The sequence below is a fragment of the Pleurodeles waltl genome, chromosome 2_2 (assembly GCF_031143425.1).
Source record: "Pleurodeles waltl isolate 20211129_DDA chromosome 2_2, aPleWal1.hap1.20221129, whole genome shotgun sequence".
Taxonomy (NCBI): Eukaryota; Metazoa; Chordata; class Amphibia; order Caudata; family Salamandridae; genus Pleurodeles; species Pleurodeles waltl.
Genome location: NC_090439.1, coordinates 717621952 through 717645134, shown reverse-complemented (window position 1 = coordinate 717645134; position 23183 = coordinate 717621952). Strand labels below are relative to the sequence as shown.

General features: G+C 44.5%; 1 protein-coding gene across 2 annotated transcripts in view; it reads right to left on the bottom strand.

The window, feature by feature from the left end:
- The window catches only part of CSPP1 (centrosome and spindle pole associated protein 1), a 976424-nt gene that overhangs the window by 467214 nt on the left and 486027 nt on the right, over nt 1-23183 (bottom strand). For both annotated transcript variants that reach the window (XM_069220290.1, XM_069220291.1), the window contains one exon: nt 8183-8335. In XM_069220290.1, coding sequence (XP_069076391.1) covers nt 8183-8335 — 153 coding nt within the window. The remainder of the gene's footprint in view (nt 1-8182; nt 8336-23183) is intronic.

Sequence of the window (23183 nt, the reverse complement as noted above, 5' to 3'; positions counted from 1 at the left end):
GACAAACACACCATATGCATTTTGCCAGAATACACCAAGGCTGTTCAGCACCAAAGACAATCCTTCAGCAGAGTCAAATAAAAACTAAAAGCAATGGGGCTCACAAATGGTGTTATACCCTGTTAAACTAAAAGTTCTCCATGCATGCCGCTCACATTTTTTCCAAACACTAGAAGATGCATGGAACTGGCTGGAACTCTCAGGTGCTGAGAGGATCCTGGTACCATCAGAGGGTGGCACCTGTGGTTACACCCGAGAGATGAGGACCCAGACAAAACAATGGTGGAGCGACCGGATGGAACAAAAACGAGAGAGGAGGCCAGGGCGCACACAGTTTAAAACGGTGACTTCTGAGAACTCATCCTGAACTGGTTCTGTCTTGGGAGACGAAACGTCGGCTCAAGAGGCAAATATCATGATATGAACCAAGACAAGAGATACTATGCATCAACCATAAAAGTCGAGTTGGCCCCTGCAGTGGTTGGAGGAACAAATGGAGACTAACGGATGGTGGGGGCGAGACCAGTGGGTAGATGGGCCTCCCCCTGCTAGCTCCTACATGGAAAGCGCATGGGAGCACTAGACTCTCCTTGAAGTCCTGGGGGCCACTTGCTGCTCTATTCCCTCTGCCTTCAAGGGGGGCGGGAAATCAGGGCTGCACAACCGATTGGGCCTCATAGTCATAAACTTGGCACCCCTTCCTTTTTCCTACTTTCTTTCTTTTCTCCATCTTTTCCTTGCTACCACACTCATATCCATGCCCCCCTCGTCTCCTTGTCTTTTTCTTTCCATCTTAATCAGTTGTTTCCAAGGTCTAAGGGGACAACAAGTGAATTACACTTCTTGGTGCTGGGAAATAAGTGGAGGTGTGTGGGACAGGTAGCGAGGAAAGCGCCCATTTAGGGACTGAACATTCTACAGTTTTAGTTGGGGTGTAAGGAAGTGAGGGGTGCAGACCTCACTGACTGTCCTTGTCACGTAGATGCCAAATGGAAAAGGCTGGAGAGGTGTGCAAAGGGTGGGGAGAGTTGGCAAGGGTGGGGGGGGGAAACTGCACTTTCAATGTATCTAGTTTTTTTTCTTGTTGAGTCTAATGGTTTGATGACACGAGTAACGAACTATGTATTGTTGGCACACCAAGTCAGATTCCCACTTAGGGGGAACATGCAATTGTTATCATGGGAATGGCAGGTGGTGACAGCACAGAATAGGAAGGGGCCACCATCCTGTCGTGGAATGTAAACGGTCTGGGCAATAAAATGAAACCAGGGCTGGTCACCAATTATATTAGGAGACTGAAGCCTGATGTGGTGTTACTACAAGAGACACACCTGACTGGCTCCCATAGTAGGCTGCTCAATAGAAGGGCCTACACCACAATAGTACAAGCCAATTTCACCTCCGGTTCCCGAGGGGTAGCGATTCTAATCAGGAAGACCCCCACTTTCCGAGCACAAAAAATGGATAGATCCAGACGTGAAATAAGTGGCTGTATGGGGCATGTGGGAAGGAGAGATATAACATTTATTAGTATATAAGCCCCTCTACGTCTACAGAAGATCACCTTAGAAAGGGTAACCAAAATTTTGCTGACCATCAACTCTTCCTTACACATAGTAGGGGGATTTTCAATGATATTATGTACACTAATCTAGACAGATCTGCATGACACGCAGGAAACACACTTAGCAAGATTCACAGACACATGGGGACTATCAGCACTCTGGTGCAGACACAATCCAGAGAATCGAGTGTATTCCTATTACTCTGGTACGCATACATCCTCTCTACAAGAAAATATATTTGCCCCAGCGGGGTAGGTATCGGTGATAGTCGTGGCCACATATATAGCGAGGGGAATATTGCAACACTCACCTCTTATGATTATGATAGGGCTTACAGCCCGAAAATCAAGAGTGGGATGTAGGCTGCATGCTTGGGAACTGAGGGACTCTCAAATCTCAAAGGAACTGAAGGTCAACACTGATATATGTATATAAGTCCTTGGTCAATTCAGCCATAGTCCTCTGGGAGGCATACAATACGTACTTAGAGATAGGGCACAGAATATCATTGCGCACAAAAGGAAAAAAGAGAAAACAGAAATGGAAAGTATAAAAGGTAGACTGCTGTCCCTTGACAAGGATTTAGATCCCAAAGCAGACCCATAGGCAGTGCACACTGAGACAAATACAGCGCTCTAGCTGATAGGGAAGTAAGATCCCAAATTCTTGCTACCCAACACAAACTTTATGATGCAGGAGATTAGGCGGGCAGGATACTGGCATGGCTGGGAAGAAAACTGGTGGAGGACCGGTGGGTCCACAATATTGTGGACAGCGAGGGTTCTGTCCATACCACAGACATGGTGATAATGCAGGAATACCCTGAATATTACAAAGCCCTATATGAAGCGTGCCTGTTAGCTGACAACTCACAAATTGGGTCTTACCAGGCAGCCATCCCTATGCCAAGTCTCCAAGCAGAAGACAGCAAAGGGTTGGAGGAGGACATCTCCCTATCAGGTCCAAACAGCTATAGCCAGATTGCGGAAAGGAACTGTCCCTGTACCAGCTGAATTTTTTTAAAGCAATTCTTCCATCTTGGCCCTACACTTATTGAAACTCTACGAAGAAGCTTAAAGAGAAGTGAGCTTACTCCTAGACCTCCGAAGAGCCATAATAATGGTTTTACACAAACCAGGGAAAACGCCCACAAATTGTGGCTTGTATCGCCCAATATCTCTCATAAACATACAAACGAAAATAATGGCCTTGGTAACGGCCGCAAGAGTGAAAAAAGTAAATGGACCCCTTATCCACAACAATCAATCTGGTTTCATGCCATAGAGGTCAACCAGACTTAACCTGAGTCGACTGTACAATTGGCTGGAGACAGTCAGACAGCAGAGAGACCCATATGTCCTCCTCACGTTAGATGCTGAATGAGTATTTGACGTGGTCCACTAGCCCTTACTGGTGCAGGTGCTGATGAACACGGTATGGGCCCTAAATTCAAAGAATGGATCCAGCTCCTTTGCGATAGCCCTGCAGCTGCAGTCAGGGTGAATGGTGTTCAGTCAGCTGATTTTGTGAATGGGCACGGCATCAAAAGGGCTGTCGCCTTTCCTGTTTGACATGACTCCGGAGCCATTGGCTTGCCTGATTCGGAACCACCAAGTGATCAGAGGCTTTAACAAGGGAGACACTCCAGGGGATGATGAGAAAATCTCCCTCTACGTGGACGATGTCCTTCTCTACATCACCCGCCCTAAGGAAACGATTCCGTCACTACTAAAGGTGTTTGACGAGTATGGGGCCCACAACTGGAGGGGCGATGACACTGGATGATCTGACTCACCACACTTGTATAACATGGGAAGGGTTCCGTTACTTAGGAATATAGGTTACCCTAAATAGATAAAGAGATCTTGACCGAAATCTTTGTCAAGTGCTAGCAGACTTTGAGAAAGATCTGGGCAGATGTACAAAATTACCTTTGACTACAATGGACCGTGTGTCAATGTTAAAAATGATAAACTGCAAAATAGCTACTATCCCATCCCTGAAGAATACTTTACCAAGATCAAAGGGGACATGCGTCAATTACCGTGGTGGGGAGGACATCCCAGGATAGCACTGCATACCTTACAGAGGAACCAATTGCAATGGAGGCCTGGCCCTCCCTGATATTAGGGCATATTACTGGGCATCTCATTTGATAATTATTAATAAGTGGGACCATACACCCGTAGACCACCCCACCAAGTAGAGCATCTCCAATTCCAGTCAAAACCCTACCTCCATTACTTATATGGAGCTTGGGGCTGGAGTTTACACAGTTTCTACAGTGATGTAGAGCCCTGCAATGTTTTCAAAATCTTTACAAAAGACATAAAACAAGCTAACTGTGCCAGCCAATTTGATGTCATTTGACAGCTGCATCATTGCCAGGACCACTTCAGCCTTAGCAGATATAAGAAAAAGCTGTAACTTTACGGCTTGAACAGGGACAGATGTTTTATGCCCATGACCAATTTCAATATGGCATCTTTCACGCTAATTTATTTGAAGCTGAAATTGTGGATCTGTAAGTTAAAGAAGAAATAGGTTTTCTCAAAGACTTCTCCTTTCACCTTTCTACTCTGATAAAGCAGACATCTCATGAAGATTCCCCAGGGATCCTCTTAGAGCACACACTCTTCACAATCAGGTCCTTTAGTTTTTTAAATCGTATCATTTGCTGATGATACACAAATGTTTGTCTCCTTTTCCAATAACTATCAGCAGACTCTGGAAAATGTCTGCTCCAGTATGTCCATCATTGTCGGATGGATGGATGATGGATAACTGTTTGAAACTCAGTGGTAAAAAAAATGAGGTTCTTCTGTTTGGTAAACTCTCTTTCACCTTGCCTCCTGTGTGGTGGGCAAGAGACCTCAGCCCAACCACCACTCCTGCAACTTCAGCCTGACATTTGGGCATCATACTGGATCACAACCTCTCTCCACCTAATCAAGTAACCCAAGTAGCCCAAGCTTTCCTTTATACCTTGTGCATGCTACTAAAAACCTTAAATGACTTTGGCTATTGGCACAGAAAACCATGGTGCAGGGCCTTATAGTCTTACATCTTGACTACTATAATGGCCTTTGTAGGGGCACTGCCAACCACTTGCTAAATCGTTTGCCACTGACTCAAAACTCAGTGGCAAGGCTTATTTGTTTATCTTCCATGTACATAAAGGAGCTCTTTTTAAAACCAGCTTAATCACCCATAAAGCCCTCTATGGCAAAGGCCCAAGCTATCTTAAAAAATTTAACTTTAATTGTCCCTTCCACACAGTTCGCTCTGTCTTTATTAGTAAAGTGATTGTCTCCAGAATCAAGTGGATCAGAATCTAAGGTCATTCTTTTTCATTCCTTGCTGCCAGACACTGTAGCACCCTTCTGAAAGCTCTTTATCCCCAGTCTAAATTCACTAATTTTAAACAAGATCTCAAAACCTGATAGTTACAGTAACTCTTTTTTTCCATTTTTACACAGTAGTTATTTCAGTGTCAGGTCAGCTTCCTTAGTGTAATCATTTGTGCTATAAAAATGTAATAATGATAATAACTTTTCAGATGTAAGCTACTGTAACAGGCTGCAGCAAAAGATTGCCTGGAGTATCACACAAAATGTCAATAATCCTGCCCACATGATAGATTTGACTTTAGAATTCATGGTTACCAGGAGGGTTTTCAAATGTATTGATCATTGTTTAGTAGCTCAAAATAGTTTGATTACCCAGCTGTTTCAAAAGGGTAGCCCACATTGAGTCAGCTTTGTTTTTTCCAGCCTCAACCAGCCGGAATTGATTTTTTTTTTTTTTTTAAGATTAACCTTTAGCCACTCTTTGCACAATATGCCTCCTGTCTAGCTGGTGCTGCAGCCAAATTGGTGTATAGCTGAAAATCAGCATGTTAGCATAAAATAGCACAAAGTGTATGAGTTAGCAAAGTTGGGCAAAATTGCATTGTAAGTTTCAAAGTCAGTGTTTAGATTTCTGGCAAGAAGATGTAAACATGTGACAAGAAACCATCCTTGATTTAGACCTCTGATCACAATGATTTTGTCTATGTAGCCTCTCATCCTTGTTCATGTATACTCTTGTCCATATGCTCATGTAAAATAGTCTTATGTTAAGTGTGCTCTCAAAAGGCATCTCCAATTTATGCATTTTATCAAACACGAGGGGCCATAAAAGAGATGCTGGTGCCTTTCACTGTTAATTTAGTGTAATTTTCCTGTGTCACAAACTATACTATAATGAAACAGAGGTTACAAACAAAATATATATCAAAGGATTAATGGGCGAGTGGTCACAAATAATGAACCGGCAAGTACATCAGCAGATATCAGAAAAATTGTCACCATATGAATGTAACCTTTTCTTATATTGCCTTTCTATACAAAGACTCCCATAACAGTAAAAAGGAGCTACAAGGATGGCCTAGAGGATATTTCCTAAATAAAACACTAAGCATTATTTACCACAGGAAATTATACCATAAATATGTCTAAAACGTTATGGTGCATTAGCTTCTAAGCACAAAGAGATCAGAGTCAGTGACATCTCAATAGGACAAACTGCTCTGGATGCCAGTGGCTAAAAGGGATAGCTTTCAAGTCTCCATGTCTTGCTCTTAGAGCATTCCATGCAAGAGGGTCAAAGTAACTTCAGGAAAAACACATCTGATATATTCCTAGGTGAACTCTTACATCCTTTGGCTTAGTAGCGCTATAGGTTCCATGTTTAAAAGGTCTATTCAGGTAGCAGCTCCTCCTCAAGCTTGGAAGTAGTGCTGTGAAACTTGCCCCCCCTCACTCTTGAAAGAGTATGTCTTATTTATTTTCATAAAGAACTGAAGACCTATCTATTAGGGATAATTCATAGAGGAGCTGACTTGATGAACAAGTTTAGAGTACACTGGGGCCAGAACCCCACTAAGTAACAGAACGCTCAAATAAATGGTATTTCATTAACTTGTTTTTTGTCAATCCATGTACCCACTATGAATATTTAACATTACTGTGAACATATAACATTACAGATTTGATATAATTATTTACCTGTCACCTGCTAAATTTGGGCTATTCTTCACATGCTATTCCTGTCGGTTTTACTTCTCACAGTGTCATATTTTTATTATAACTACATAAAGGGTATTGGTTTGTTGATGTAAATGCACTACAGGATTTTCAAAAGGTATTAAAACACATAGGGTATTGGTTTGTTGATGTCAATGCACTTGAGGATTTTCAAAAGGTAGCAAGGTTATCTGTAATGACATGCACACTGAGATGCAAGCCAACTGCACAACACATGAGATTATCATTGCTCAACATACAGATCGAGGACTCGGACAGCAATGCACCACAATTGGGGAGTGCTTTGCTACCTCATTATTCCAAACAGTGAAGGAAATTGTTCCATTCACTTTGTGATCCTATATTTACTTTAGAATATTTTGCATTTGTGATGCTCTATTTACAGTTCTGCTAGATCCCTTGAGGACACCAGCATATTCAATTAACAAATCTAGGAAGAATGTTGAGACTACCTCAATTGGAGTTCTTGTCCTATGTGAACAAAACAAAAATTCCCTTGTCTTTCGGGTTTTGTAGGCTGCCAGGAGAAAAGGATGATATAAATGGGATCTGTAAGAGATCCAACCGTTGGGTGTCACAGCAGGAGAATTCATGAATAAAAGGTTTGGCTTTTCAGGTTAGCAGTACATCCAGAGTGAATTAAATTTACTATAGCATCGTCTCAGTTTGCTATTAAATAATGACGTAGACCTGTAGGATCTATATTCATTTTCTTTTTTAAAATGAGCATCCATTAACAGCACTAGAATAATTGATGGTCTCTATCTTTTAGAGATCCATTCTGTTAAAACAGATGAGTGTCATTTGTGCATTGGAACACAATTACTTTTTTTTCTAGCAGCTCCAACTGCCAATTTCCTTACATGTTCGATAATTTTGGTATTGTTTGAAACAGGGCGAGAGAACAACAACATATATAAAATAAATCGACATCACTGGGAGCCAACCAATGTATCCAGAAACTGAAATGAAATAAACTCTTTCCGGTTAACAAAGAACATGTAATCTTCTTTGAAAGAGACCTCTTATGGCAATGAAAATAAAATGGTTTCTAAATCTATTTTATATTCATCTGACACTATCAATTATTGCACTCACGCCTATGAAGCTTACTGAGGTACTCCCTACAATTGCCCTCTCAAAAATGAACTGAAACTAATAACTGGAAAATATAATACAAATTCTACAAATACTTTGCTTTGTCAAAGTTTATACATGGTCCCTGTGCACCTTATATGCCTCGGAGTAAAGATGTAAATCAGTTCAGATATTTGACATTCCAAAGAAATTGTCAAAAGACTGCAAATACTTGTAAACTATCAGAACCACAGAGACATTTTATGATATATCACATTTCTAACACAGCAAATAATTCACTATATTGTTTCTCTTATAGATCAGACCAACACTGTAAGGGTCAAGGAAAAGAACAAGCAATTTCAAAAACATGCAATGTATTATCTGCATCAGTCATGACTGCAACAATACTACATAGGTTGAAATCAGTGGCATCACTTTGGGATTACATACCTGCAATCTTATTAGTAGGTGCCCCAGTATTTTCAACTCTTGGGGTGGCTAAACTCTGATCAACAGATACTATAGCCCGTCTATCGTTATATGACTTTGCATCTGGATTTTGATATGCATCTTCATTTAGCCGGTGCATTCTGCTTAAATCAGCTAGAACAAGAAGAAGCAAATTACTACTGCTAGCATATACAGGCACCATGTTTTCATTTGGAAGAATAGTACTAGCATATAGTTCTGCCATGACCCTGATAAGATTTGTACTTCTCTGTTACTTATTATCAAAGCAACATCTTTAAAGCATCCAACACAAGAGACCTATATGAAAGCTTTCAGATTAACAAGTTGTAGCAGTCATTAAAACTAAGTTTTATTTCAGGAGATAATCATTTACAGCTACTAATATACTTATGAATGCATAGTGAGTGATACCGAGGTAGTACAGTTTTTTACTGTTTGTTTAAATATGTAATTGAAATTGTGTATATATATATATATATATATATGTATATATATATATATATATATATATATATACACACACACATTCAGAATGTGACAATATGTTTAAAATGTCTAAACCACGTTGTGTACTAGGTTATTTGCACTATTACTGCTAAGTATTTTTTATCAGAAATGTATGATTGGGATTAATTTTAATAGGTTGCTGGCTAGTTCCATTCTTTGAAATAGATTAGCAGTAGAATCTAATCAAATGTAGGCCCAACATATTGCACATATTAAATAAATACTTATACAAAGTGATATTCTTGCATTGTTTACCACTAGGTTAGTGGGTAGAAGCCTCTGTACACAGGGTGGGAGTGTAAAAATGAACTAGTGAATTCATATAAACAAACTTATCTGTTTATGATTTTAAAGTTATAATAGTACATACACAAATTAGAATAATTATTATTTTAGGAAAGATGTTTGCATGTATTTGAGGAGGCTGATGAACAGTAAGACTAATATATATTTACTAAGTATTTTTACTTTAAACTATGGAGTTTCTGTTGAGATACTTTTGTCCGATGTTATTTCTACATAGACAGTATCACTGGAAAGATGTTGGATAAGGACTGTGTATTCTATACTATTGTGTATGGCGGTCCTGCGTTAAAGTGTTCTGAACGTATACCACTCTGTTCTCTTACATGCCCTCTAATAGGGGCTTTAGCACTCACCCTCAGTTTACTTATATCCTTGTGGGAAGGGGTTCAGGTGGTTGCATTCTCAGATTATTAGAAAATGTTAGATCACCACTCTTGTTTTAAAATCACAGGACCAAACACAAGACACATGAAAAAAAGGGAAGGCCCTAGGTGATTATGTGACATGGTTTTCAGCAGTCAATATAATTCTAACAGATAACTTACTGATTAGAAACCCATATCCTGAAAACATAAAGGTAAATGTTTATGCATTACTTTAGCAACCTGCTAACAGGTGCTGGAGAACACCAGACTTACAACCAGTAACACTGAATGTTAGACTGAATTTAGACAATACTGGGGGTTTAACAGGTACTCAATAATGTTTTAAATAATATATTTATTACATCATAAATATTGGGCCAAACAGTGAGAACTATGATCTGGTATTTGTTTGTAAATGTACATCTATAATTGCATTGTATGAAATCTTCAACACGGAGTCAAAACAAGACAGATGAAAGTAAACTACACAGATAAGGATATCAAAAGCTTATGGAACACAGCAAAAGTACAATGTCCTTTTAGTGTAAAGGAACTGTGAGGTCGCCTGAACAGTGAAGATTTTATTCCTTACAATTCAGACCTTCAATTTTTATTTTTATTGATGTTTACAGATAGGAATCTATTTTGCTGTATTTATTTTTAAATATGGAAATATGTGAAAAACATGTCTTCTTTTTAATATCTTTGATGGGGTCAATCATTACTAAGCTAATAGCGGAGAGCACTGAAGCACAGAGGAGTTAAAGGAAGGGGACAACTTTTCCTATTGAAACTTTAAACAGTTTCCATCAGCATTGTGTATCAAAATGCTAATGGGATATGAATCTATTGCTTATGAGTGATGCATTATAAATTCCTTCTTATAGAACTAAACCGCAAGAGGAATACAGTTGCCAGTGTACCTTTATAAGTTACATAAATATAGAAATTTACTAGTATTATGTTAAAATGTTCACAAAATAAATATGAATAAATACAGTTATAAAAAGCACAAAATAAATATGGATAACAACTGATGGGAATGTCTAAAAAATAAGTACAGTGAAACCAGGAGCCCTGTGTAAGTTATGTGGTTGCAATATTCATCTTCTCCCACACTTTTCATAAATCCTTTCTCTCCTACCTAATCTTATGAAGGTGATAACTGTATTTGCAGACACGTTGAAACATAAGTGACACTTCTACTGTGAAAATAAGCATGCCAACATGCCGCATAAACTGGTCAGAAAGTATATCTTATTATCAGGTTAACTTCCAAGTCACTCCCAGTCCTCTTAAATTCTTGCTCTTACTCCTTCTACTATACTATGACCAAATGTCATAACCTACTGTTGTAGAATAGTATTAGCAGCATTTTGTGTTCCAGGTGACTTGCCTAGTGATGTCACAAATAGAATGTAATAAAATTAGGAATTGATATTAATACTTTTGTTATAAACTTCATTATGTTAGAAACATAATGCAGGAGATGCGAACCTCAATTTAAAAAGCTGTCACACATTTGTTTTTTCTTACCAGCATATTTTGAAGTCTGAACAAATTTGTAATGAGAAAAATGTCACAAGGTACTGTAGGAAGGTAGCCTCTTTCTAGCCTTGTTACCCCCACTTTTGGCCTGTTTGTGAGTATATGTCAGGATGTTTTTACTGTCTCACTGGGATCCTGCTAGCCAGGGCCCGGGGTGCTCATAGTGAAAACCCTATGTTGTCAGTATGTTTGATTGTGTCACTGGGATCCTGCTAGCCAGGACCCCAGTGCTCATAGGTTTGTGGCCTGTATGTGTTCCCTGTGTGGTGCCTAACTGTATCACTGAGGCTCTGCTAACCAGAACCTCAGTGTTTATGCTCTCTATCTGCTTTTAAAATTGTCACTACAGGCTAGTGACTAATTTTACCAATTCTCATTGGCACACTGGAACACCCTTATAATTCCCTAGTATATGGTACTGAGGTACCCAGGGTATTGGGGTTCCAGGAGATCCCTATGGGCTGCAGCATTTCTTTTGCCACCCACAGGGAGCTCAGGCAATTCTTACACAGGACTGCCACTGCAGCCTGAGTGAAATAACATCCACGTTATTTCACAGCCATTTTCACTGCACATAAGTAACTTATAAGTCACCTATATGTCTAACCCTCACTTGGTGAAGGTTAGGTGCAAGGTTACTTAGTGGGTGGGCACCCTGGCACTAGCCAAGGTGCCCCCACATTGTTCAGGGCAAATTCCCCGTACTTTTTGAGTGCGGGGACACCATTACACAAGTGCACTACATATAGGTCAATACCTATATGTAGCGTCACCATGGTAACTCCGAACATGGCCATGTAACATGTCTAGGATCATGGAATTGTCACCCCAATACCATCTTGGTATTGGGGGGACAATTGCATGCATCCCCGGGTCTCTAGCACAGAACCCGGGTACTGCCAAACTTGCCTTCCGGGGTCTCCACTGCAGTTGCTGCTGCTAACCCCTCAGACAGGTTTCTGCCCCCTGGGGCCTGGGCAGCCTGGTCCCAGGAAGGCAGACAAAGAATTTCCTCTGAGAGAGGGTGTTGCACCCTCTCCCTTTGGAAATAGGTGTGAAGGGCTGGGGAGGAGTAGCTTCCCCCAGCCTCTGGAAATGCTTTGATGGGCACAGATGGTGCCCTCTCTGCATAAGCCAGTCTACACCGTTTCAGGGATCCCCCAGCCCTGCTCTGGCGCGAAACTGGACAAAGGAAAGGGGAGTGACCACTCCCCTGACCAGCACCTTCCAGTGTGTCCCAGACCGCTGCCATCTTGGATACAGAGGTGTTGGGGCACAATGGACAGCTCTGAGTGGCCAGTGCCAGCAGGTGACATCAGAGACCCCTCCTGATAGGTGCTTACCTTTCTCAGTAGCCAATCCTCCTTTCTGGGCAATTTAGGTTTTCTCCTCTGGGCTATTCCTAGGATAACGAATGCAAGAGCTCACCAGAGTTCCTCTGCACTTCCCTCTTCGACTTCTGCCAAGGATCGACTGCCGACTGCTCCAGGACGCCTGCAAAACCGCAACAAAGTAGCAAGACGACTACCAGCAACATTGTAGCGCCTCATCCTGCCGGCTTTCTCGACTGTTTCCTGGTGGTGCATGCTCTGAGGGCTGTCTGCCTTCACCCTGCACTGGAAGCCAAGAAACAATCTCCTGTGGATCGACGGAGTCTTCCCCCTGCTAACGCAGGCACTAAACTTCTGCATCACCGGTCCTCTGGGTCCCCTCTCATCCTGACGAGCGAGGTCCCTGGAACACAGGAGCTGGGTCCAAGTGTCGTTCACAGTCCAGTGGCCCTTCTGTCCAAATTTGGTGGAGGTAAGTCCTTGCCTCCCATGCCAGACAGTAATCCTGTGTACTGCGTGATATGCAGCTGCTCGGGCTTCTGTGCACTTTTCCAAGACTTCCTTTGTGCACAGGCTAGCCTGGGTCCCCAGCACTCCGTCCTGCATTGCCCAACTTGCTGAGTTGGACTCCGACCTCGTGGGACCCTCCTTTGTGACTCTGAGTCGACCGCTGTCCTCAGGTCTTCCAAGTGCCTGTTCCGGTACTTCTGCGGGTGCTGCCTGCTTCTGCGGGGGCTCTCTGAGTTGCTGAGCACCCCCTCTGTCTCCTCCTCCAAGGGGCAACATCCTGGTCCTTCCTGGGCCTCAGCAGCACCCAAAATCCTCAACCGCGACTCTTGCAGCTATCAAGGCTTATTTGTGGTATTTCTGCGTGGAAACACTCCTGCATCCTCCAGCACGCCGTGGGACATCTTCTGACCAAAGGAGAAGTTCCTGGCACCTTCTGTGCTGCAGAATCTTTGGCTTCTTCCACCCGGAGGTAGCCCTTTTGCACCTTTATCTGGGGTTTAGTTGGCTCCTGCCCCCCTCCCCGGACACTTGCGTGGCTCTTGGACTTGGTCCCCTTCCTTTCCCGGTCCTCAGGTCCCGGAATCCGTCTTCAGTGCTTTGGTAGCAGTTGTGGTTCTTGCAGAATCCCCTATCTCGACTATACTGTCTTTCTGGGGTAGTAGGGTAACTTTACACCTACTTTTCAGGGTCTTGGGGTGGGGTATTTTGGACACTCTTACTGTTTTCTCACAGTCCCAGCGACCCTCGACAACCTACCATAGGCCTGGGGTCCATTAGTGGTTCGCATTCCACTTTTGGAGTATATGGTTTTTGTAGCCCCTAGGCCTATTTCTACCTATTGCATCCTATTGTGATTCTACATTGTTTGCACTACTTTTCTAACTGTTACTTCCCTGATTTTGGTTTGTGTACATATAATTTGTGTATATTACTTACCTCCTAAGTGAGGGTATCCTCTGAGATACTTTTGGCATATTATCACTAAAATAAAGTACCTTTATTTTTAGTAACTCTTGAGTATTGTGTTTTCTTGTGATATAGTGCTATATGACATAAGTGGTATAGTAGGAGCTTTGCATGTCTCCTAGTTCAGCCTAAGCTGCTTTGCCATAGCTACCTCTAACAGCCTAAGCTGCTAGAAACGCCTCTATTCTATTAATAAGGGATAACTGGACCTGGCACAAGGTGCAAGTACCACAAGGTACCCACTATAAGCAAGGCCAGCCTCCTACAGGTACCTATAATTATTTATTACTTGTGGCGTCATAGTTCAGATCATTAAGCTGGCTTCTGATGATGGACTGCACAGACGAAACTCCCCTCTGCCCCAGCCTGAGGAGATAAGAGCAGCGCTGTTGAACAGGGCCCACAAACAGTGGTGAAAAGGCCCACCGCATATCTCCTTATGCCTGTCCACTGAGAGCAGAGCAGCACAGGCTGTACAAAAAATGAGAGCCAGTGAGCTTTAGAGAATATACCTTTTGCACAACTCCTTTCTCCTGCTTCAGTAATAATACAGAGTTGCAGTCTGGATACAAAACCAGAGCACCAGGTTTATGCCAATTATTTCTCTCTCCCAGCATACAATGCCCAAAGTGCGCAAAATGAGAGAACATAACAGCATCAATAGCAGCATTTCCCTATTCTGTAAGCTTATGAAAATATTACATTTCCTGTTAGAGAGGGAGAGGTGTTGTGTGCTACCTTCAGCTAGTTCAACTTTTTAATCCAACAATGCATTCTGGGGCTTTGACTTTATATTATTATTGTGGGAAAGTGCCTCTTTTGGTGTGTTTACCCACACTTTTTGCCCGATGTTGATGCTAACTTGACTGAGTGTGTGCTGTAAACCTGCTAAACAGGCCCCTTCACCTGTGTTCTTTCCCTAAACTGTTCCAATGTTTCCACAACTGGCACACCCCTGGCACACAGCTAAGTCCCTTGTAAAAGGTACCTGTAGTACCAAGGGTTCTGTGGCCAGGGAGGGCCCCTACAGGCTGCAGCATGTATTGTGCCACTCTAAGGGACACCTCACCAAACACATGCACACTGCCTTTGCAGATTGTGTGTGTTGGTGGGGCGAAAACTGTAAAGTCGAAACTGCATCTCTCCCTGGACGCCATGCCCACAAACCACTGCCTGTGGCATAGGTAAGTCACCCCTCTAGCAGGCTTAACAGCCGTAAGGCAGGGTACACTATTTCACAGGTGAGGGCATAGCTGCCTGAGCAATAGGCCCCTACAGTGTCTAAGTCCATTTCTTTGACACTGTAAGTTAAGTATGGCCATATTACGTACATGGGCTGGGAGTTTGTCATACGAACCCCAAAGCTTCACTGAAGGCTGGGAAGATTGGGATCAAACTTCTCAGCACAATAAACCCACCATGATGCCAGTGTTAGATTGTTAGATTTATTGTAAAATGTACGCAGCGGGTATCTTGGAGATGCCCCCTGTATCACACCCAACCATCTAGTGTAGGGCTGACTGGTCTGTGCCAGCCTGCCACTGACAGACAAGTTTCCGACCCCATGGGGTGAGAGCCTTTGTGCTCTCCAGGGGCCAGGATCAAAGCCTGCTCTGGGTGGAGGTGCTTCACATCTTGCCCGACCCTCCCCACGCGGGAACTTCAACACTTGGCGGTGAGCCTCAAAGGCTCAGGTCTCCTGTTACAGTGCCCTAGGGCATTCCAGCTAGTGCAGATGCCCACCCCCCCAGACCAAGCCACACTTCTGGCAGCAGGTCTGGCGGAACATTAGGAAAAACAAGCAGGAGTGACCACTGCAACTGGGACCACCCCTAGGGTGTCCAGAGCTGCTGAAGTGACCCCCCTCCTTGCAAAATCCTCCATCTTGTTTTGGAGGAGAGTGATCAAGAGGGATAAGAATGTGCCCCCTCCCCAAAGCGAGTGGGCACAGAATGGTGTGGCAACCCCAGGGACCATAGCTATTGGCTACTCCACTCTGGCCCCTGTAACACCCCTAAAACTATTAGGGAGGAGCACCCCTGAACCCAGTTCTTCCGATTGCTGGCAACCTCAAGAAGGAGGACAGAACAGCCGACCCAGCGGTGAAGACTCCAGATGACAAATGACTTGTACCCAGCCCTACTGGCCTGTCTGCAGCTTCAAGACTCCTGCTTCAAAAATGTGATGGATTCTGCAGGACCAGCAACATCTCCCAACCGTCAGAAGACTGCCTGCCTTCCCTAAAGACCAGATCTCCTGAGGACAGCGGCTCTGTCCACAAAGAAACCTTCAACAAGGACAACAGAGCCCTCCGGATTAGGGAGTCCTGCCCACTCTGCACCCGAGTCCCACAACCCGAGCCCTGGTGGCTCACCTAACCAGAGAGAGTCCCTCTGCGAATCCGACCTCGAGTCCTACCCTGGGTTGACCCCTCCTGGCCACCACGACGACAACCGCAGACTGAATCCAGAGGACCCTTATGACCGCGACCAGATCAGGTGAAGATACTTAAAGGTATCCCTGCATCCACAGCCCCCTGACATAGGGGAACCCAGCCGACAGTACATCAACATCCAGAGGAGCCTCAACTTACCTGTCCAGCTGCTGGTCTTCTTCACCCGATCCCCTGGACCAAGCCTGTAGCCTCTTTGTGATGCAGAGCTCCTCACAGGAAAGCATTGGGCGCCAAATGCTGTGTTTGCACCCGGCCGCCCCTGTGCCAATAAGGGTGTGTGTTTGGTGCTTACCTGTGGCCCCCGGGTGCTGATCTAAACCCCCCCAGGGCCAGTGTCCTGAAACTGGATACTTAACTGCAAACCATTCACTTTTGAGTGCCCCCAGTCTCCCAAGAATTCCATTGGGCACTCACTACCAATTTTTACCTCTGTACCCACCCAGCCCCGTGTTGCTGGTGGTGTACCTTTAGTGTCTTCCTAAACTTTGCCCCATGGACAACTTAAACCCTGAAAACTGGGATCGTAAGTCTAGTACTTACCTATAAACTGTATATGTACATCCCACCCTCCCAGGGATGCAGTGTCAATTCTGATACAGAAAAGTATTACTTACCTGAAAACTGTTTTAACTACAAAGTGCATTTGATACTTGAAAGTGATACAGTCTTGAAACCGTACTTACCTGCAAAAAAGATCCTTTTGGTTCTAGAAATAAAGTAGCAATACATATTTTTTGATACATAAAACACTGGACTGGAGTTAGTGATTGAGTGTGTGCTTCATTCCTTGATTGTGTGTACAACACATGCTTAGCACCTCCCTCTGATAAGCCTAACTGCTCGGCCACACTACCACAAAAGAGAGCTTTTGTACTATCTACTTTAGCCTCTGTAAAACCCACTGGGGAATCCCTGGACTTTATGCACATTATACCTTACTTTGGTATAGTATATATAGGGACAGCTTCCTACAGGGTTGTCTTGAAGGACAAGGGGAATCCCCTTCAGATGATCTGCAAAAAACACCTGTCTGAAGTAGTAGATTGCCAGTTGAGCGGGTGACGGCGAATCCTGCCGCCAACTGGCTGTCCATGGTGGCAGACAGGCAGATTAGGAGGGTTTAGAAGCTGCTGCAGAAAGGGGGGTGGCAGACTGACCAGACTCCTGGCCACTTGACCCAGGAGATCAGTGGGTCCTGTGCGCCCTTGGACATGCAGGGGCTGGGCAGCATGCACGGCACAGTGGCTGGACAGGAAACTGTGCCACGTAAGGAGCGAAAGGCAGATTGGAGGGGATGAGGAGCCGCCGCTAGGCCCAGGAACCTGCCCGTAGCCAGAGAATCCTTGAAGCGATTGAACGAAGAACCTGCCTTATCTCCCAAGAGATGGGTACCATCGAAGGGCATGTCCATAAGGGAAGGTTGGACATCCCCGGAAAAGCCAGACGTTCTCAGCCATGCGTAGCACATGAGGGCCACTGTTGTTGAAATTGATCTGCCTAGCGAGTCAGTAGTGTCTAGTCTGCACCCAATTGTGAACTTCGCTGCATCTCTCCCGTCTGCAACAGCCTGAGACAATACACCCCGGGCCTCCTCCGGGCCCTGTGGCAGCACTTGCGTAACTGCGTCCCACAGAGTGTGGGAGTAATGGACCAAAAGACTTGCAGTGATCATCGACGCAATGCAAGAAAACATCATATTCCAGATGAGTGCAGACTCTAGAATTCCCTATACAGGGGAGCAGTAGGAAACGCACCATGGGAAGTAGAGGCTTGGACCACAAAGCTCTCAGGGGAAGGGTATTGAGTCAGGTAACTTGGGTCCAAAGGTGCGGGGGCAATCGGCCTATTCACAAGAGCCCACCTGTGTTGTAATGCACCTTTATTCGTGGTGACTGCTGGTGAGATTAAAAACTTGAAGGGTCACCTACTATTCGCCAGTAAATAGTAGGTGACTCTTAGAGTCATTACCCTCAATAGGTGTCCCACCGCTTATTTTTAATCTCACCAGCAGTCACCACGAATAAAGGTGCACTACAACACAGTGACTGATTAGGTGTAGTACAACTGGATCCCCCTTCTATCTGGATAACCTTTATCTCTGCACTCCATCCGAGTTCTTTTAACGCGAGGTTGAGTCCATCCAAGTGGTACTATCCTACCTAGATGGGGCTATGTGGTCAAATGATGAAGCATGACACTATATAGTGTGTGAGACCACCTAATCCATAATGAGAAATTCCCCTCCGGACAGCCACATTCAGCACACAAACAAGGCCCGTAGTTCGAGATATACAGAGGGTCCAGGGTACCTTCCTTGCACTTGGTACCCATAACAACACCCCATACTCCTTGTGTACTTGGTTGTGTATCTTGGGGATGCAGTTTGGGGTCTAGGTTTTTTCCTCTCCCCTCCTCTCCCTTTGTGTTAAGATGATTAGCCTTGACTGCCACGAAGGAGATTGGCCTCGACTGCCACCGATGGTAGCTGAAGGTCCAGGACCTCAGCTGACCTCCTCACCACCACTGCATAGGAGGCTCCCTCCTCCATAGCCACATTAGGGGAAGAAAGCATGCCAGTATCTAGAGATGCGTTCAGTACACCGGTATCACCCAAGTCCCTAAGCCAATCCATTTCCTCTTCACAGGGATAGTATTCCAAAGGGTCCAGTGACCCTGCCCAGTCTTCCCCGAATCCTAGCACAGCAGAATAGGGTTCAACATCCAATCTAAGAGGCAAAGCTCTTGACGGCGCCAGAGTCAGTTTCGGACAACGCACATCCGGCTCTGTGCCGCAGTCAGAGCTAGCAATGGGGATGGCGCCGCTGGTGGGCGGCAGCGCTGGGAGCATAGGCATCCAGACTGGCGTTGGTCGTACCATCCTGACCTTCCACAGCCCCAGTCCGGATCCAGGACTGGATCCTTGGGAGCCCACAGCAGCGAAGCTGCCTGCTCAGAACCGGGTGTAGTCCATTTAAGCCCTGTGGGGCACAAAGGCGAGCCAGGAGGGTTGGACTGCCCAAAAATGAGGCGCATGGCCTCATCAAATTCTTTTAGCTGGACAGGGGTCATTCGTCTCCTGGAAACTCTGGGAGGCGCAGAGTCGGCCCGGGCTCCAAAGAACGAGGCCTAGAATGACGACGCTTCCTCTCTGCATTGGCAAACAGACCATTTTGACTTCTTGCTTTTCCTCTTGTGCCTCAACTTACCCAACCGCCCGAGAACTTGGAGAGGGACGATGACGACTTGGGACTTGAAGACCGGTCTCGAGACCTTCCAAGTGACTAGGACCTCGACCTCACAGAGTCGTGTGCCAGGCCGCCATCAGCATTAGAGGCTGCTCCCTCAAAAGCCTTCAGATGCATGGACTGGCACTCACAGAACGACTTTGGGTTGTGCTCTAGATACCACAAACAGACAAGGTACAGATTAGTCACCGACCTCGCCCGATGACAGGATCTGCAGGGCTTAAAACCTGTCTTACATGACATCTCAACACACCAGGAGGAAGACACCTTAAAAAAAGCTCGAAAAAATGTCGAAAAAGGTCAGTCAAAAAATGACTCAGGTGTAAGTCTCTCTCTGATCGACGCTGGCTGGTGCGGAAAGAAAAGTACTGATGTCGGTGCACCTGGGTGGTGCCTATACAGGAACCGCAACGTCATTTCCAGCATAGATGTAGAGCCGATCGGCGCCACTTAGCAGCATGCAGGGGTACTGCTCACGAAAAACTTCTGGATCCCGTCTAGCACTTGATGAGAATTCAAAGGTAAGGAATCTGCAGCTAGAAGTCTCTGTCAGATACACAACACAAGAAAAATTCTAAACATAAATAGGGTAAATTTTAATAAAATCAAATGGCAAATATCCTATCAGTAGATCAGCAGTTGCTATTTTTACAGTTAAAGGGTAAAAGTAGTGCCAAAAAGCTCAAAGCACCAACTGTTGTAATCTGGTCATGCCGGTTGGGGACAAAGTCACAAGTTCACACCAACCACAATGGAGTGTGGGCTGGATACCAGGTTCGTCCCGCTGAATGTTTTTGTCTTCTGACTTCAACGTGAGCCTATGCCACGTGGCTCTGTGTTGCTCTGCATTTAATGTGGTGAGGGTTTCAGTTGGGAGTGGCTCTGTGAGGCTCTGCGGTGAAGCTTTGACGATGATCTGTGTAGTGCTGCTCCGCATTGCTCTGAGACCAATATGGTTAAGCCTTTGGTTAAGAGCTAGGTGGTTCTGAAGGACTCTGCATCGGATCTGGTGAAGTATTCGGTTAGAGGCTGCCAGCTCTGAAGGGCTACGTGCCAGATTCAGAGAAATTTTAAATAAGCATGGAAATGTACAATCTAACTCTGACCAAAGGCCCAGGACCTTGCGTATAACATTTGTGGGTCAGGACTGACTCCCGCAGAGGTTAGAAAAGGGGACCAGGTCAGGTCAAGTTGGGTCTAGGAAGCTGGGAAGCAGAAAAGACCTCTGGAACCTGCTGTATCCCTGTAGTTCACACAGGAGGGCAGCCAAATGATCAGTGGAATCACTTCTTGGGTCCATACCAAGCAGGTCTAGGCTTCCTTCACCATAACATCCCATATTTCCCATCACCACCAGAAATCTAAACAAACAGCTATGCACACTAAAGGTTAAGAGAGGCTCATGAGGGGGTAGATAGGGGGTGGGCGATGGATCTTCATTCTGGTTAATAGGCACCATAGCTCTCCACTCAAGTTTAGCACTATTCCAAACAAACTCCCTGGAGGGAGGCACATGAAATGGGGAACAAGTACAGTAGTAATCCAGACTTGAATTGAAAGAATAGTAAGCCAAATTAAATACATTATTAATTTAATAAACATGGATAAATTAAATAGGCAAGCACAAAACCTTAACAGCTTGAAGAACTTTAGTAAGGGTAATTCTTCTGGTTATTAATGATAGTAAAGCACACCTTGTATTAATCCCTTATATAGCGTTATCTACTGGGAACAGACTCAAAGCAGCTACCTTAGACACAATGGTGGGAGCACGCGGTATTCATTAACTACACCAATAAAACAAAGGGGTTGGTGATCCTGATTAGGCCTTCATATGAAGAATGTTAACTGTAATGGTTGGTAGACCCTAACAGACATATTGCAAAAATGTACTGTTGTAGGATTTTATATGACCAACATAGGTGATGTAATTGTTTAAAAGACATTCATAGGAGATCTTGTTATCTTTCTTTTTTTAATAACATATTTTTTTGGCATTTGAACATTAATAACATTGATAATGTACGGACCAGAAAAATAAGCACAATACTGTCCCACATCCATACTGCCCCCAAATGGTGCATAGATTCAAAGAAGGAAGAAGGTAGCTTCTTTGAAGTGTTGCAGCAGCCCCACTCCCTGGGGGATGATGGTCCTCTCTATCAAATTCTGTATGCTTGCACTTCATTATCCAAGGACCAGGACAGCCTTGTGTGTGAGTTGTGTTATGCCCCAGGTATTTGGCTCAGTCACCACAGACCTTCCCATGTTTCTGCGTGCAGCACCTGGCTGCACTGATTAGTACTCCAGATCCATGCATCTGTCTAGGCCTTTTTCTCAATCTGTGAGAGATGGGGCTTTGTCCACTACCAGCCCAATCCAAAGCAGAGCTATTTTATATCTGCTGCACGTAAGTATGTCTGAAACGTGTAGCAGTATGAGTTTGGGATCCTTGGAAACGGGCAAAACCAGAACACCTTTGAGACAGGTTAGAACTCCACCCCATAATGTGGCAAGGACCTGGCAAACCCCATACCGTGTGAATTAAGTCTCTGTGGGGGGGCAGAGCACTGCAGACATGTCGGAAAGGAGATCACACACATGACATAGTCTAGTGCGCATGAGGTAAACTCTGTGTAAGTATCTGAACTGTATAAGGAAGAAAAGAATTGCAATAGCCACCTTTCTAGGAGAATCCAGTGCTTCCCTCCTGTCAGGGTCATATATCTGCTCAAAGTCCTACGTCCAAGTCACCCAGAGAAAGCAATCTGGTGTGTGTATGACCAACAACATATATAAATGATAGATTATGTCATATGAGCAGGCTGAGCAGCACCTCAGCTTCCAAGGGACTAACTCCGGAAACTCCTTTAGACCTGATATAGGAGTGCATGCCTAAACTACAGAAAGCAGTAAAACTGAATTTTACAGAGCTCGTATTCTGCTTGCAGGTCTGTGAATGACTTAATGGTAGTCCTCTTTGTAATGTCTTCCAAATTAGTGATCTTGATGAGATCCCTGCTACTGAATTCCTCTAGCTCAGTCACTGGTGGAAGTCAACACCCAGTTAACAACAGCTTCTCTCATCAGGAAGCTTGTTCTAGCCCAGTCCTCAGAGGGCACCATGCCAAACGTAGTATACTACCTTTGTCGCCAGGGGAAGCATCGGGGGAATGGTGGGAGTGAACCGCCATACAGAATATGTACAATTAGAGAATCCTCCATGGTCCATTTCTCAGAGGAGCACGCTGGGTTGTCAGATCCTCTAAACCACCACTCGCTAAGCACCATTAGGCGTGCGCCACTACAGTATGAAGTGATGTCTCATGTGGCAAGTCTGCCATTACAGATAGTCCTAAAGCATTTGGTAACCGTGATTCTGGGTAGTCACTAGTTCCAAAGAAAGTGCTGCAGTGCCTCGTTCAGAGAGGTAGAGAAAATCCCGGGTATGAGTAGTTCTGTAGGATGAGCAAGGGAGTCCATACATCTTATAGACTGTCAATCTGCCCATAAGTGAGAGAGGAAGTGTAGACCAAAAGTAAAAATCTTTGTGTAGTCTGTTTAGATGAGGTTGGATGTTTTCACCACAAGCCCTCTGACTGCCTTCAGTAATACAGACCCCTGGGTACTGGAAGACGGCTGTGCACATCTGCAGTTGTGTCCAGCATCCTAGTAGGTGCAGAGAAGATTTGGCCATAGTAATATGTATGCTAGAGTATTCTCCAAAGATCTGCAAACTCTGTAGAG